This window comes from Dendrobium catenatum, unplaced genomic scaffold (assembly GCF_001605985.2).
Source record: "Dendrobium catenatum unplaced genomic scaffold, ASM160598v2 fragScaff_scaffold_334, whole genome shotgun sequence".
NCBI lineage: Eukaryota > Viridiplantae > Streptophyta > Magnoliopsida > Asparagales > Orchidaceae > Dendrobium > Dendrobium catenatum.
Genome location: NW_021318796.1, coordinates 3033268 through 3048709, shown reverse-complemented (window position 1 = coordinate 3048709; position 15442 = coordinate 3033268). Strand labels below are relative to the sequence as shown.

Below are 15442 nucleotides of genomic sequence, written 5' to 3'. Positions count from 1 at the left end.
AATAATAGCCAAAAGTTATCTCAAATAAAAATTTAAACTAAGGCTTTATTTTGAATGATTTTTTTATTGCTTCTTAAAATAAAATTTTAGTGCAAAAATTAAATTTTTTACTAAAACTTAATTTTAATAAGCAATAAAAAAGCCGTCTCTAACAAAATCTAAAACAGAATTAAGCCTGGAAGAGGCGATGCGAGTGGCCAACTGTAAAGAGTATATGAATCATGAATGATGGTGGTGGCTCAATGGCTGAAAGTGAGTCAAGATGATTCATTAGCTGACTTGAATTTGGCTCGTGAGCTAAGCTCAATGAGATAATATGTCAAACTTGAGCCGGTCCTGACTCGACTCCCTAGCTTGTGAGTCATCTCATTTAAAAAATAGTAATTTAAAAATTTATTAACTACAAAGCCAACGACCATGGCTGCCACACCCACATGGACGATTTGTTGCTCACCATGAGAGATTAATTCATGCACATTTCCATGGCACCGGCCTTCACGAACTCGCCCAAGATGCCATCCTAGAAGACTCCTCTAAATGACTCACTCCCAAGGATTTGCCACCCACACGGGGCACTTACCAACATCATCTAGAGCTATTCCAAAGATAAATGACTACGTGTATATTGTTAAGACACCTGACACGTCAGTAGTCCAGAAACGTCTCCGGTAGTATTAGATGCCTATATATACAATTGTAATATGTAATACTGAGAAATAAGAAATCAATATACATCTTTCTCTATCTCTTCTTCAGCATTCAGTTTATTCTTCTTTCCCGCTCGTCTCCGTTCTCATGGTATCAGAGCTGTAAAGCTCTACAGCGTTCTCGTTCTCCATGGCGGAAGAAGACTCCGCCGGCTCACGCCGGACCTCCTCTGCGATTTTAAACCGCGACACAGAGCTTATAATCCCTCCCCATCTCAAATTCTTGATATCCAACATCAAGAATCTGGTTCCCACCTCTCTTACAATCGAGAACTATTCGATCTGGAGGCTTCAATTACTCCAGCATTTCTCTGCGAACGGCTATGGAGAACATCTCACTGGACAAGTTTCTTGTCCACCAGACTCAGAAGAATCCGAGCGAAATCGCTGGACTCTCATTGACCGTAATATTGTATCTGCCCTGCTATCTACAATCTCACCCGCCATCCTGCCATACGTCATTTCTCTTCGCACCGCTCACGACGTATGGACAACACTCGAGCACAGACTTCAACCCACAAACAGATCTAGGGTCATTCAGCTCAAAAATGAGCTACACCAGATACAGCTTCAAGATCGGACTATACCCCAGTATCTTGATCAAATCAAGAAAATAGTGGACAACATCACTGTGGCAGGCTCCGCCGTCGACACCGAGGAAATTGTTCTTTACATCCTCAACGGACTGCCCGCGGTTTACAATCCGTTCAAGACGGCCATCAGAACCTCTCTTCAGCCGATCCAGCTTGACGATCTATACTCTCTGCTAATTAGCGAATAAATCAACATATAACATCAACAGCTTCAAGAAAGTCGTACGTCGGACTCAACTGCGCTCTTCACAAATAGATCCACTAACTGCCGCGGCAAACAGAACAAGTTCCACGGGAAAACCAATTTTCGTCAATCTCCCACGGATCGAGCCTCTTCTTCTGATGTTCAAGCTTCCGCAAGAACTTCAAACCAGTGCCCTCAATTCCAGATCTGCGGTAAGATGGGTCACTCAGCACTAAATTGCTGGCACATGTGCAATCTAACCTACGCCCCTCCGTCCAATCCACGGGCTCTCACGGCTCAACTACATCACATAGCAACCAACGACTGGATTTTGGATTCTGGAGCGTCCTCCCATCTAACCTCCGACAACAGAAACCTCCAGCAATCCACACCTTACAACGGCTTCGATACGATTTCAGTCGCTAATGGAAGTAATCTATCCATACAAAACTCGGGCAAAGGTCTTCTATCCTTACCCGAGTCCAACAGTAAGCTTAATCTGAAAAACATACTTCACGTTCCGTCAATTTCTCATAATCTTTTATCCGTATCAAGATTAACATCTGACAACAACATCTCAATTTCCTTCACCGCTAACGAATTTGTCATTAAGAATCTCCAGGACAATCAGGTACTTCTCAGGGGTCCAATACGCAATGGTCTCTACCACATCAAGGTTCCTTCCAACCATAAAGCAGCTGCTCTTCATACGGTCCAGGCGCCCAATATTTCCTGGCACGATCGTCTTGGTCATCCGCACGTCCGGAAGCTCCGCAAACTCGCTACTCATATCCCTTATATTTCTTCAAATTCGTTTCATCCCGTTTGTATTTCTTGTAGTGTTTTTAAAAGTCATAAACAACCTTTTACTCGTAGCATCTCTACATGTAATAAACCGTTCCAACTCATCCATTCGGACGTATGGGGACCAGCTCCGTCTATTTCGTTCAATGGTTTTAGATTCTATGTCATTTTTGTAGATGATTACACGACATTCACCTGGCTTTATCCTCTTCACACCAAAGATGAAGTGTTTACTAAATTTCAAAATTTTTGTGCTCTCATTAGAACTAAATTCAATACCAGAATTCAAACTCTAAGAACTGACGGAGGAGGCGAATTCCTCAGCAATGCCCTCCGAAATTATCTGGCACAATAGGGCATAATGCATCAAATTAGCTGTCCGCACACACCCGAACAAAATGGTACCGCTGAGAGAAAACATCGTCACCTAATTGAGGTCACCCGCACTCTGCTCCACGCCGCCATTCTTCCAAATTCATTTTGGGCCGAAGTCGTGTCCACGGCAAATTACCTTATTAACAGGCTTCCCTCGGTTGCCATTAACGATCAAATTCCATACATGCTACTACATGGTACCTCGGCATCCTATAGTCACCTGCAAATGTTTGGGTGCCTATGTTTTCCATGGACAAAACCTTACGCATGCACCAAACTCGCTCCAAGGTCACAGGCCTGAATATTCCTTGGGTACTCCACTCAACATAAAGGATATCAATGTTTTGACATGACTCCTAGGAAGCTCTATATATCGCGGCACGTAATTTTTCACGAAAACATTTTTCCATATGCTGCCGCTACTACAACTACTCCAACTACAGACGACACAACGCTCAAGAACCATTCTCCTCTTTTGCTGGTACTTACATCCACTATTGCTCCATATACCAACTCGACCAAGGCCACCGCGTCTTCCACTCAATTTCAGCAGATACCTCATTCCAACGATTCCTCAGCTGCGAACGCTCACGAATAAGCAAGTCCAACAACGGACATTACCCGCCTACAGGACTCCTCTACCGCCTCTACACCACCTCGCCATCCGATGCAAACTCGCCTACGCTCAGGTATATCCAAGCCGAAACAAATATTTACACTGTTTGCTAACGCCTCTGTGCAGCCCACCCCCACCTCCTACACTACGGATGCGAAGCATGCACATTGGCGTTCGACAATGTCCTCTGAATTCCTGGCTTTGCAAAAACAGGGCACCTGGACACTAGTTACTGCTCCGCTCGACAAGCCCATTCTTGGCAGTAAATGGACGTTCAAGACGAAGCTAAATCCTGATGGCAAAGTCATCAAATACAAAGCTCGCCTCATGGCACAAGGTTGCTCACAATAATTTGGGGTCAAATTTACTGAGACATTCAGTCCCGTCGCCAAAATGGTAACTATCCGAATGCTCATTACTATTACTTTAACCCATAACTGGTCAATCAAACAGTTGGACGTTTCGAACGCCTTCCTTCACGGCGATCTTCACGACGAGGTGTATATGCGACAACCTAAAGGCTTCGAGGACAATCAACACCCGAAGCACGTGTGCAGGCTGCGGAAATCAATCTACGGTCTAAAACAATCTACGAGGCAATGGTTCCAAAAGCTCACCAAATTCCTGCAAACACTAGGATTCAAATTCAGTGCAGCGGATCCATCTCTTATATGCCTTCAAAACAACAACACAAACCTGTTCGTTCTTATTTACGTTGACGATATCCTCATTACCGGCAACAACACACTCAAATTGAACGAAGTTCTACAAAGCCTCCGCTCGGAGTTCAGCCTCAAACAACTTGGAGATATCTCCTTGTATCTCGGAAGACAGGTGATCAAAACCAACTATGGCTATTTTTTTGTCTCAATCACACTACACAAAAAACCTTCTTACTAATGCAGGATTTGAGGACTGCAAGCCATCACCATCTCCTGCTTCCCCTCGGGCTCAACCAAATCCAGACAACCAACCTTTCTCCAATCCCCAACTATTCCGCAAAATTGCCGGCTCTCTTCAATATCTATCTATCACCAGATCGGACATAGCATTCACCACAAATGCTATCTGTCAGCAGATACATCATCCCCGTAACAGCGACTATCAAGCACTTAAACGCCTGCTGCGGTATATCAAGGGAACGGTTGCATTCGGTCTTCCGGTTTGGCATGGACCACTTCAACTCAAGTGCTACACAGATGCAGACTTGGCCGCAAATCCCATCGACCATAAATCAATCTCAGGCTTCTGTTCATTTCTGGGACCAAATCTGATTTCATGGTCAGTCAAAAAGCAACAAACCGTGGCAAGATCATCAACAGAAGCAGAATACATAGCGCTATCGACAGCTACGTCGGAAGTCATCTGGATCCGGCGATTGGCTTCCGATCTCGGCATCCCACAGACTTCTCCCACCACTATTTATTGTGATAACATATCAGCGATAGCTCTTGCAAATAATCCCGTCTTCCACGCCAGGACCAAACACATATAAATAGATTATCACCTCATCAGCGACCACATTCAAAACGACACCATCAGCATTGCTCACATAGGCTCGTCGGATCAGCTCGCTGACATCCTCACGAAATCACTTCCAATAAATCGTTTTCTGGACCTTCGCTCCAAATTGACCATTCGATCATCGAACGATCAATTTGAGGGGGAATGTTAAGACACCTGACACGTCAGCAGTCCAGAAACGTCTCCGGTATTATTAGATGCCTATATATACAATTGTAATCTGTAATACTGATAAATAAGAAATCAATATACATCTTTCTCTATCTCTTCTTCAGCATTCCGTTTATTCTTCTTTCCCGCTCGTCTCCGTTCTCATATATATTTCATCCTAATCAACATGTCTGTATCAATATGCACCTATTATTTAATGTATCATTTTCTATTTTTTTTTTCTATGTGTAGCCTTTCACATAACCATCTTAACTTTATAAATAAGGGATGAGCATATTAAATTACCATTTTTACTGTTTATAGAGATTACTTAATTCCTTATATGTTCCCCATATTCATTGATTTTCTTCTCAAGTTCTCTTGCTAGTAGCCAAAATTATTAGTAAGTTCAAGTGTCGTCCACTAATAAATTTAGATCCAACAAACTCTCATTAAAAAAAAAAAAAGGTGATTTTCACATCAATCTAATGCAACTCTAACTCATGATAAGTTGTCATTACCAATATAATTCTAAACAATATATTTTTAAATAGGATAAATATATCTTTGGAGTCAACACTTCCATTTTAGCAATCCGCACACACCCGAACAAAATGGAATCGCTGAGAGAAAACATTGTCACCTAATTGAGGTCACCCGCACTCTGCTCCACACCTCCAATCTTCCAAATTCATTTTGGACCGAAGCCGTGTCCACGGCAAATTACCTTATTAACAGGCTTCCCTCGGTCGCCGTTAATGATCAAATTCCATACATGCTACTACATGGTACCCCGACATCCTATAGTCACCTGCGAACGTTTGAGTGTCTTTGTTTCCCATGGACAAAATCGTATGCAAGTACCAAACTCGCTCCGAGGTCACATGCTTGCATATTCCTAGGGTACTCCACTCAACATAAAAGATATCGGTGTTTTGACGTAACTCACAATAAGCTCTATATATCGCGGCACGTAATATTTTACGAAAATACCTTTCCATATGCTGCTGCGACTACAACTACTCCAACTACCGACGACACAATGCTCAAGAACCATTCTCATCTTCTGATGGTACCTACATCCACCATTGCTCCATATACCAACTCCACCAAGGCCATCGCGTCTTCAAATCAATTTCAGCAAATACCTCATTCCAACGATTCCTCAGTTGCGAACGCTAACGAATCAGCAAGTCCAACAATAGACATTACCCGCCTACAGGACTCCTCTACCGCCTCCGCACCACTTCGACATCCGATGCAAACTCGCCTACGCTCAGGTATAACCAAGCCGAAACAAATATTTACACTGTCTGCTAACGCCTCAGTGCAGCCCACCCCCACCTCTTACACTACGGCTGCGAAGCATGCACATTGGCGTTCGGCAATGTCCTCTGAATTCCTGGCTTTGCAAAAACAGGGCACCTGGACACTAGTTCCCGCTCCGCTCGACATGCCCATTCTCGACAGTAAATGGACGTTCAAGACAAAGCTAAATCTTGACGGTCAAGTCATCAAATACAAAGCTCGCCTTGTGGCACAAGGTTGCTCACAAGAATTTGGGGTCAATTTTACCGAGACATTCAGTCCCGTCGCCAAAATGGTAACTATTCGAATGCTCATTACTATTGCTTTAACCCATAACTCGTCAATCAAATAGCTGGACGTTTCGAACGCCTTCCGAGGTGTATATGCGACAACCTAAAGGCTTCGAGGACAATCAACACCCGAAGCACGTGTGCAGGCTGCGGAAATCAATCTACGGTTTAAAATAATCTCCGAGGCAATGGTTCCAAAAGCTCACCAAATTCCTGCAAACACTCGGATTCAAATTCAGTACAGAGGATCCATCTCTCCTATGCCTTCAAAACAACAACACAAACCTATTCGTCCTTATTTACGTTGACGATATCCTCATCACCGGCAACAACACACTCAAATTGAACGAAGTTCTCCACAGCCTCCGCTCGGAGTTCAGCCTCAAACAACTCGGCGATATCTCCTTGTATCTCGGAATACAAGTGATCAAAACAAACTCTGGCTATTTTTTATCTCAATCACACTACGCACAAAACCTTCTTACCAATGCAGGATTTGAGGACTGCAAGCCATCGCCGTCTCCTGCTTCCCCTCGGGCTCAACCAAATCCAGACAATCAACCTTTCTCCAATCCCCAACTATTCCGCAAAATTGCCGGCTCTCTTCAATATCTATCTATCACCAGACCGGACATAGCATTCACCACAAATGCTATCTGTCAGCAGATGCATCATCCCCGTAACAGCGACTATCAAGCACTCAAACGCCTGCTGCGGTATATCAAGGGAACGGTTGCATTTGGTCTTCCGGTTTGGCATGGACCGCTTCAACTCAAGTGCTACACAGATGCAGACTGGGCCGCAAATCCCACAGACTGTAAATCAATCTCAGGCTTCTATTCATTTCTGGGACCAAATCTGATTTCCTGGTCAGTCAAAAAGCAACAAACCGTGGCAAGATCATCAACAGAAGCAGAATATAGAGTGCTATCAACTGCGACGTCGGAAGCCATCTGGATCCGGTGACTGGCTTCCGATCTCGGCATCCCACAGACCACTCCCACCACTATCTACTGTGATAACATATCAGCGATAGCTCTTGCACATAATCCGATCTTCCACGCCATGACCAAACACATAGAAATAGATTATCACTTCATCAGCGACCACATTCAAAACGGCACCATCAGCATTGCTCACATAGGCTCATCGGATCAGCTCGCCGACATCCTCACGAAATCTCTTCCAATAAATCGTTTTCTGGACCTTCACTCCAAATTGACCATTCGATCATCGAACGATCAATTTGAGGGGGAATGTTAAGACACCTGACACGTCAGCAATCCAGAAACGTCCCTGGTTGTATTAGACGCCTATATATACTATTGTATCTGTAATACTGTATACAAGAAATCAATATACATCTTTCTCTTCTTCAGCATTCGTTTACACTCCTTTCCCATTCGTCTCTCTTCTCACCGCCACCCTCCTACCATCACTCTCGGCCACTACTGGCATGCCACCTTCGTTGCTAGCGTCTAACCATCATCGTCGCCACCAACTGGCCACCACCACCACCCTCCGTTCATCACCACTGCCCTGCTGACATCTAGCGACCACCACCATCATCACCTTCGACAGTCATGCCCGCTAGCAACCATCGCCGACGACACCCTTCTCTGCAACTGTCACCCGTCGCCGGCTACCACCACTAGTCACCAGCCACCACTTCCGCGGCCACCCACTGCCACCGCAGTCACCCTCTACTGTCACAGGCCGACACTTTTAAACTTTACATTACATGTATTTTACTTCAAGAAAAAAAAATCATTCACCTAAATTTACTTTAGCTTATTCAAACAATTCCAAAATATTCTTTTTTACATTGCATTTATTTTACACTATATTGCTTTTTTAAGGACACCAAATAGCCCATATTTTGTATAAATTTATCAAAAAAATGCTAAGTGAAATAGTTATTATAATAGAACAATAATCTTAAAAAACTATATTCGTATCATTATATATATTTGGAGAGTACAACAATAATCTTAAAAAACTGTATTTGGAGAGTACAACAATAATCTTAAAAAACAGTATTCGTATCTTTTAAAAATTGCAAATAATTGAAATAATCTTAAGTGAAATAGTTATTATAAGAGAACATCATCATTGTATCGTGCAAAAACTAACGTTGATCTTGCATGCATGAAATATTTGTTCTGATGAAGAAAGTTCACATATTTAATTTTTTAAAGCAATATCATTGATTAATTTAAACGTTGAGTAAGAATGAAGTAGCTTAAATTTCACCATCGATGTAAGCCAACAAAATGATTTATATGATTACTCGTACAATGCATTATGGCTTATGCATATCATCGCCCTCATCTATTACACAAGGCAAAATAATGACACCTAGCTCTCATGACAAATCATCATTATTATACGATAAAAAAAATTATTCGTTAGATCCTATTTTATTTGATGGATGATGTCAGATTATACTATGTGCTGCATGTAGGCTGAGAGCTATATATGAAGAGCTGAAGGTGATGAAGTCAGAATACAAGAGAAAGAGAGAAATATGATTTCATACAAGATCTTTATTATTCATGTCAGAGATACAAAAACAATCGAAGAAAGGGTTGCGGGCTATGGAACTCGGGCCATGCAAGAAAAAAATGATACAATGCTTTCTGGATCTCTCCTCTCTTTGCTTCTTTTGGCATGCATGGTATGTGTTGTCACATAAGTTACTCCTGCGGTTCCTCCTCATTTCCTCCAAAATGATCCAAAGTTGTACCATTGATCTTTAATTATACTATGTCAGTGCTAAACTGGTCGACATCTGGTAGGGTGAGTCGAACAATATTGTATGGTAATCTGAGGTCCCCTCGTTGCAATGAGAGGGAGCGAGTGTCGTCTAGATGTTGTCTAGAGGATGGGCATGCGTGAGATGGAAGGCCAGTTTGGGTTGTTCTGTTAAGGTAAAAGGGGTGAGTAGCGCCCGAACATGATCTCCATATATGAACATGAGAAGAGATCTTCGAGGAGGTAATGTGTGTCGTTGGCTATTTGATATATCTTACATGGCAGTCTTGGCTCTAGCTTAAATATATAAGGATTTGCATTGCTAAGGAAGGAACTTCTGAGGTTGCCCTTCTCTCGGGGGGAGTACACTGTATGGAGGATATGATCGATAATAGTTCATCGTGCTCTAGGGTTAATCTCTTTCCATCTTCTAAGTTAGTCCCTCGAACAAACTATTCCGAAAGAGGAGTGCACCCTCCTTTCGATCGGCCCAATTGTAACCTGAAAATGAATATTTGCACATTTAATCATGGGTGTACAATATTAAAAATAAAATAGTCATTTAAATATTTTTATTCCTATATATATCTATATGTTAAGTTGGAGGGTCTTATAAGTTCATATATATGTAACTAATACTTCTTAGTTTTCTATTAGATATTTATTAAATGAGTCTTCAAAATCTTATAACTATATCAATGATCCTCTTCATAAACAATTAGGATACGCAAATGAATGAATAAGGCTTTGATTACTCCCTCTCTCCTATAAATGACCACTTGTAGGAGTTATAGGAGTCCTCAAATTGCATGTCTCTTCATCTCCGATGACTCGTTGGAGTTTTAGAAAAGATCAAATTATCGAAGCATTTTCTACATTTATAATATTGATCTTATTAATTGATATATAGTATTTATTAGGTGTTTAGATGAGTCATTATATTCTTATAATTTTATAAATACTCTTCTTTAGAGAGACTTAGAATATACAATTGATATTTGACTTCTCCCTCTCTTCCTCATTCCTACATGAAGTTAAGTATTTCATTAAATTATTTGTCATTTCTTCTCCCTTCAATTTATAGAATTTTAGATAAGCTCAAATTGATTTCTTTGCTAAGTGATAGTATCATTCAAAGTTCAAACTTCAACAACATGAAATTTAATATCATAAATGAGAGCAAGTTACCTTTAGGGAAGGTCACTTGGCCTAAAAGAAAGGGCAATTGACTGCAAAACATATTCACTTACTTATCTTTCAATTTATTTTATTGAGTGAAGCCAGCCCACTTGGGCTACTTAAATACCTTACCTACCAAACTTTAGGCCACTGCACTTTTAGTTTTAGAAATTTGCATTTTAGTCATGAAATTTTTACAAATAAGTAAAAATATGTTTTTTTTTTAGGAAAAAAAATTATAAACATCTTTTTATTAAAAATGATAGGCATAGCTAAATTGACTCTTTTTCTCCCTATACTTAATACACCACTTTTCTCTCTTAACTATTCATCTTCTAAAACAAAGAAACTATGAAAAAATGGAGAAAGATTTATAATATTAGATTGCTTATTATTTTCATAATTTAATAAATCATCACGTTTTGTTTTTAAAATAAAGCAGCTCATCATCTCTGCATAGAGTTCATATTTGTTCAAAGTTTCTCATTGACTCATCTACTCTCAAATATATTTTGAATAATTTTTTGTTAATCTTATTAATTCACACTGTACGTATTGTAGAAAACTTAAGGTCTATATGAGATAACTTTTCTGCTGATTTACTTTTCTGATAACAATCGTAATTTTATTTTAGCTGTTATTTTTTACTGTTTTCTCACTACTTTTCATATATTTTCGTAGCGAAGACCTATTTTTTGTAATGAGAATATCTAATAATATATTTGTGATAACTTTTTACTTGCTTTGCTTTTTATACAATAATCATAATTTCATTTACCTTCTGTTTTGTAAAAGCTTTTTATATACAAAGTTGTTTTTTACAACAAGACTAGTTAAGTTATTTTCCTCGCTACAGCTATGCCAAACAGATTCTTAAATTATTTTTCCACAATAATTTCATAATTAATTTTATAAAATAATGTAGGCATCCCAAATAGACCCTTAGTCTATAGGAAAATTTATTCTGTGCAATCATAGGATGGTGTCCGGAGGCAAATCAGAGCACACCACCGCCACGCCACTTTTTTCTATGCATCGGGCTATGTACTGCTATGTATTGGGTGATGTGGCGCTCTCTGATTTACTTCCGGACGATCCGGTGATCGCACGTAATAATAATTTCTTAGTCCATGCAAGGGAGCACAAAGTCGAATGGCATGTGCCCATTTCACAGAAGACAGTCGGGATGTGTAAGAAATGAAAGCAAATTTCGCATGCAAACTCTGATTAGTCAGTCGCTGCCATAAATTACAGGAATAGTTGCCCCCCTACTGAAGCTGCCCGCATAAATTAATTATGCCCCACGTGAAAGAAAATAAATAAAAGTTTTTTTCTTTATTATTTAATTCGAAATTAATGGATGAAAAATTAATGTAATATAAAGCGAGATTTGATGATGATTTGTTGGGATGCTTTAGTTTTATGTCATTAAACTATATTTAGGTCTGAGCCATTCACGGAAAAGGACTCATCAATTACCTAATTGATGTCGCTAAAGGGAAAAATTATTAGGTGGGGAGTGTGTACTCTCCGCACAAACATAGGTACCTAGCAGTACCCAGCGGTACCGAGTGCCGGTATCTAGCGCGGAATAAAGCTAGTGCGGACGGTTCTCCCCGTCCACACTCCGCACCTAATAATCTCTCCGCTAAAGGAGATCAATTACCCTAAACAGTTTTTTATATATAATGGATTGCTATATAAATTAAAGGCAAACATGTAAGGTAGTCTAAAATAATATGCATATATTTTTATTCATTAGCCTATACAAGAAATTCTTTGAGCTCAGCATCATATTGCTCTATGAGCTCAACATCTTTGGCGCTCTTTCTTAAGAAATTATACACATCTCCTTATCTCTTGTATGTCTTCATAAGCCCAATACTATAGTGATATTGCACATCCACTTACAGTGTAGTAGGCCGAGGCATTATCTTTCAAGATAATTAATGGATTCATAATAATAAGCAATATTCATCTTCAAGTCCTTCGTTAGTTTCTACCATGATAGTTTATCATATGGGTATCTAAAGAACCCTTCTTCATCTTCAACAATGTCGGCATGTATGTGAAAATTACACTATGTTGGTCGTTATGGAGTATGTCATTCTAATAAACACAAACTTATTAGAACTAATAAACATATTGATGACGTACAGCTGCTTTGTATTGCCTTGTATAGATGTCGGCTTGTCATTGGTTAATTAATTCCTGTAGCTTCTATCTATGCCTATATATTAGTTGGCACTCGGCATTGTAGGATCAAGAGACAGAAATAATAAAGTTTCATTTTCCTGTTTCTCTCTGTCAAGATTTCCTTTTCTAGCTCTCTGTTTCTACATGGTATCAAGAAAGGCTTTTCGATCCTGAAGCATGGCTTTGTCTTCCTCCCAGACGGCAGACTCTGTCATTCAACACCTCACCGACGACACACAAATATCCACCACCTTGAAATTCGTTGTCTCCAATCTTCGAAATTTCGTCACTACTCCACTCCAATCAGACAACTATGATATCTTGAAATCTCAAATCCAGAAAATCCTTCGGGCGAATGGGCACTTCTTGGATCCAGCTTCTCGTTCTCCTCAGTTTCTGACGAACACCGACGGCTCTCAATCTCTGAATCCTCTTCAAACACAGTGGCTTCTACACGATCAGAACCTCTCGGCTTCGATCTGCTCGATGATATCTTTATCGGTCTTACCTTATGTCATATCTTTAGACTCCACGACTGATCTTTGGAATGCCTTGGAAAACCGTTTTCAAGCTACTAACAGGTCCAAGATCATTCAACTCAAGAACACTCTTCATCAAGTATCCCTCAAGAACCAATCGATGACTCAATATCTTTCAGAGATCAAAATAGTCGTTGATCAAATCGCTGCAGCGGGATCTCTGCGGCGGGATCCTCCGTCGACGCAGAAGAAATTATTCACCACATTCTCAATGGGCTTCCGCACTCATATCAGTCTTTCAAAACCGCTATTCGTACAATGCTCACTCCGCTCAGTTTAGATCAGCTCTACCCTCTTCTTCTAAGTAAGGAGATAAATCTTGCTTCTGACGCAGCTCGCGCTCCTCCTATGTCCGATAATGCTACAGCCTTGTTCACATACAGAGGCCGTGGTCACCGGCCCAGAGGTCGTAACACCTCCAACATGGCATCTCAACCTCGCAATCCTGCTACCGCTTCTCTGGTGTGTCAAATTTGCTACAAGAAAGGTCATACTGCCTAATCTTGCTGGCATAGACTAAATACCCAGTACGTTCCACCTTCAAGAACGGGTAACACGGCTCTTCTGGCCAGTCCCGAAACTGCTCCGGCAAGCTGGTACCTGGACTATGGCGCTTCTACTTACTTAACCAACTCTCTTGATAATCTTGCTATCTCTCAAACTTACCAAGGCCAAGAGAATATCACCATTGGCGATGGCAGCTCCGTTGGCATTGCTAACTCTGGGGCCGGTATTCTTTCGACCCCAACCCGTAAGCTGCTTCTGTCTAAAATCTTTCATACTCCATCCCTCAAATTCAATTTGATTTCAATCTCTCAACTAACAAAAGACAATGACATATCTATCATTTTTTATCCCTCTGGTTTCACTCTCAAGGATTTGAGGATGCACAAAGTTATTCTTCGAGGACCATGTGAAGGTGGTCTCTACTCTCTTCCCACAAATCACACCGATGCTCCTCAACATGCTCTCTCCGCTGCTACCACCCCGATCAATCACTGGCATCATAGGCTTGGGCATCCTCATGCTCGCATTCTTGATCTCATTTCAAATTGTAATCCTCAGGTTTACATGAATAAATCTTTGTTGCAATGCAGGTTTTGTACAACCGCTAAATGTCATAAACAAGTTTTTGAAATCTCTCAAAATCGCCAAAACATGCCTTTAGCCATGATTAACTCAGATGTTTGGGGTCCCGCACCCATAACATCTTCTCAAGGATATCGGTTTTATGTTATCTTCGTCGATGATTACTCCCGGTATACGTGGATTTTTCCTCTACATCATAAATCTGATGTCTTCACGACATTTGTTAATTTTAAAACTTATATAAAAAATTCACTAACCATCAAATTAAAATTCTTCGTACTGACGGCGGATCCAAATTTGTGAATCATAACTTCAAGAACTACTTGACTTTGCACGGCATATTACACCAATTGTCCTGCCCTTATACCCCTGAGCAGAATGGTTTGGCGGAACGAAAATATCGCCATATAATCGAAACGACCAGGACACTTCTCCTCACGGCTTCCGTTCTTTACGTCTACTAGCCCGATGCAGCTCTTACCTCCGTCTATCTCATAAACAGGCTTCCGTCTCCGTCCACCAAAAATCTATCTCCGATCGAGCTTCTTCACAAGACCAAGCCCAATTACAGCCACCTAAAAATCTTTGGTTGTGAATATTTTTCGCTCAATCTTACTCAATCTCGACACAAACTTCAACCCAAATCTCAGTCTTGCATATTCTTGGGCTACTCGGACATTTACAAGGGTTAGAAGTGCCTAGACATCTCTACGAACAGAATTATCATGTCCAGGCACGTGACTTTTAACGAATCTGAATTTCCTTTCTCTAAGATCTCCACCAGTCCTCCTACTCCTCCTGATAACTCTTGCCCTCTCCTTCTCATTCCAACGTCTATAAGCCATTCTCAGACTAATGCTCATACAACATCTACTAATGCTCACTCGGTAAATCAGCCTATCACCTCATCTAGCATTCTTGATGCGTTGCCTGACACTCCCTCACCTCCTCTAACAACTTCGCAGCACACTGCCACTACAACTATACCCATTCATCCCATGATTATGAGAAGCAAAACTGACTTCATCAGGCAACCTCAGCGGTTGAATCTTATTCACAACATTCATCCGGATCACATATATCGTCTCCATAAGGCCATCTACGGCTTGAAACAAGCTCCGAGACAGTGGTACA

At 40.8% G+C, this 15442-nt stretch overlaps 2 protein-coding genes across 2 annotated transcripts; both read left to right on the top strand.

The window, feature by feature from the left end:
- Window positions 1-837: 837 nt before the first annotated feature.
- Window positions 838-1488, top strand: LOC110099925. The gene has a single exon (XM_020827256.1). The coding sequence runs from the start codon at window positions 838-840 to the stop codon at window positions 1486-1488; it is 651 nt and encodes a 216-aa protein (XP_020682915.1).
- An 11369-nt stretch (window positions 1489-12857) lies between these two features.
- On the top strand, window positions 12858-14903 carry LOC110099927. Its single transcript, XM_020827258.1, has 4 exons — window positions 12858-13261; window positions 13372-13681; window positions 13748-13949; window positions 14686-14903. The coding sequence occupies exons 1-4, from the start codon at window positions 12858-12860 to the stop codon at window positions 14901-14903; spliced, it is 1134 nt and encodes a 377-aa protein (XP_020682917.1).
- Window positions 14904-15442: the final 539 nt, after the last annotated feature.

Bases quoted from the DNA above. Each gene is read 5' to 3' on its own strand.
- LOC110099925 (XM_020827256.1), top strand. From the start codon at position 838: ATGGCGGAAGAAGACTCCGCCGGCTCACGCCGGACCTCCTCTGCGATT.
- LOC110099927 (XM_020827258.1), top strand. From the start codon at position 12,858: ATGGCTTTGTCTTCCTCCCAGACGGCAGACTCTGTCATTCAACACCTC. The intron at 13,262-13,371 runs GTCCAAGATCAT...AAATCGCTGCAG, and splicing joins CGTTTTCAAGCTACTAACAG to CGGGATCTCTGCGGCGGGAT. The intron at 13,950-14,685 runs GTATTCTTTCGA...ACCCCTGAGCAG, and splicing joins CATTGCTAACTCTGGGGCCG to AATGGTTTGGCGGAACGAAA.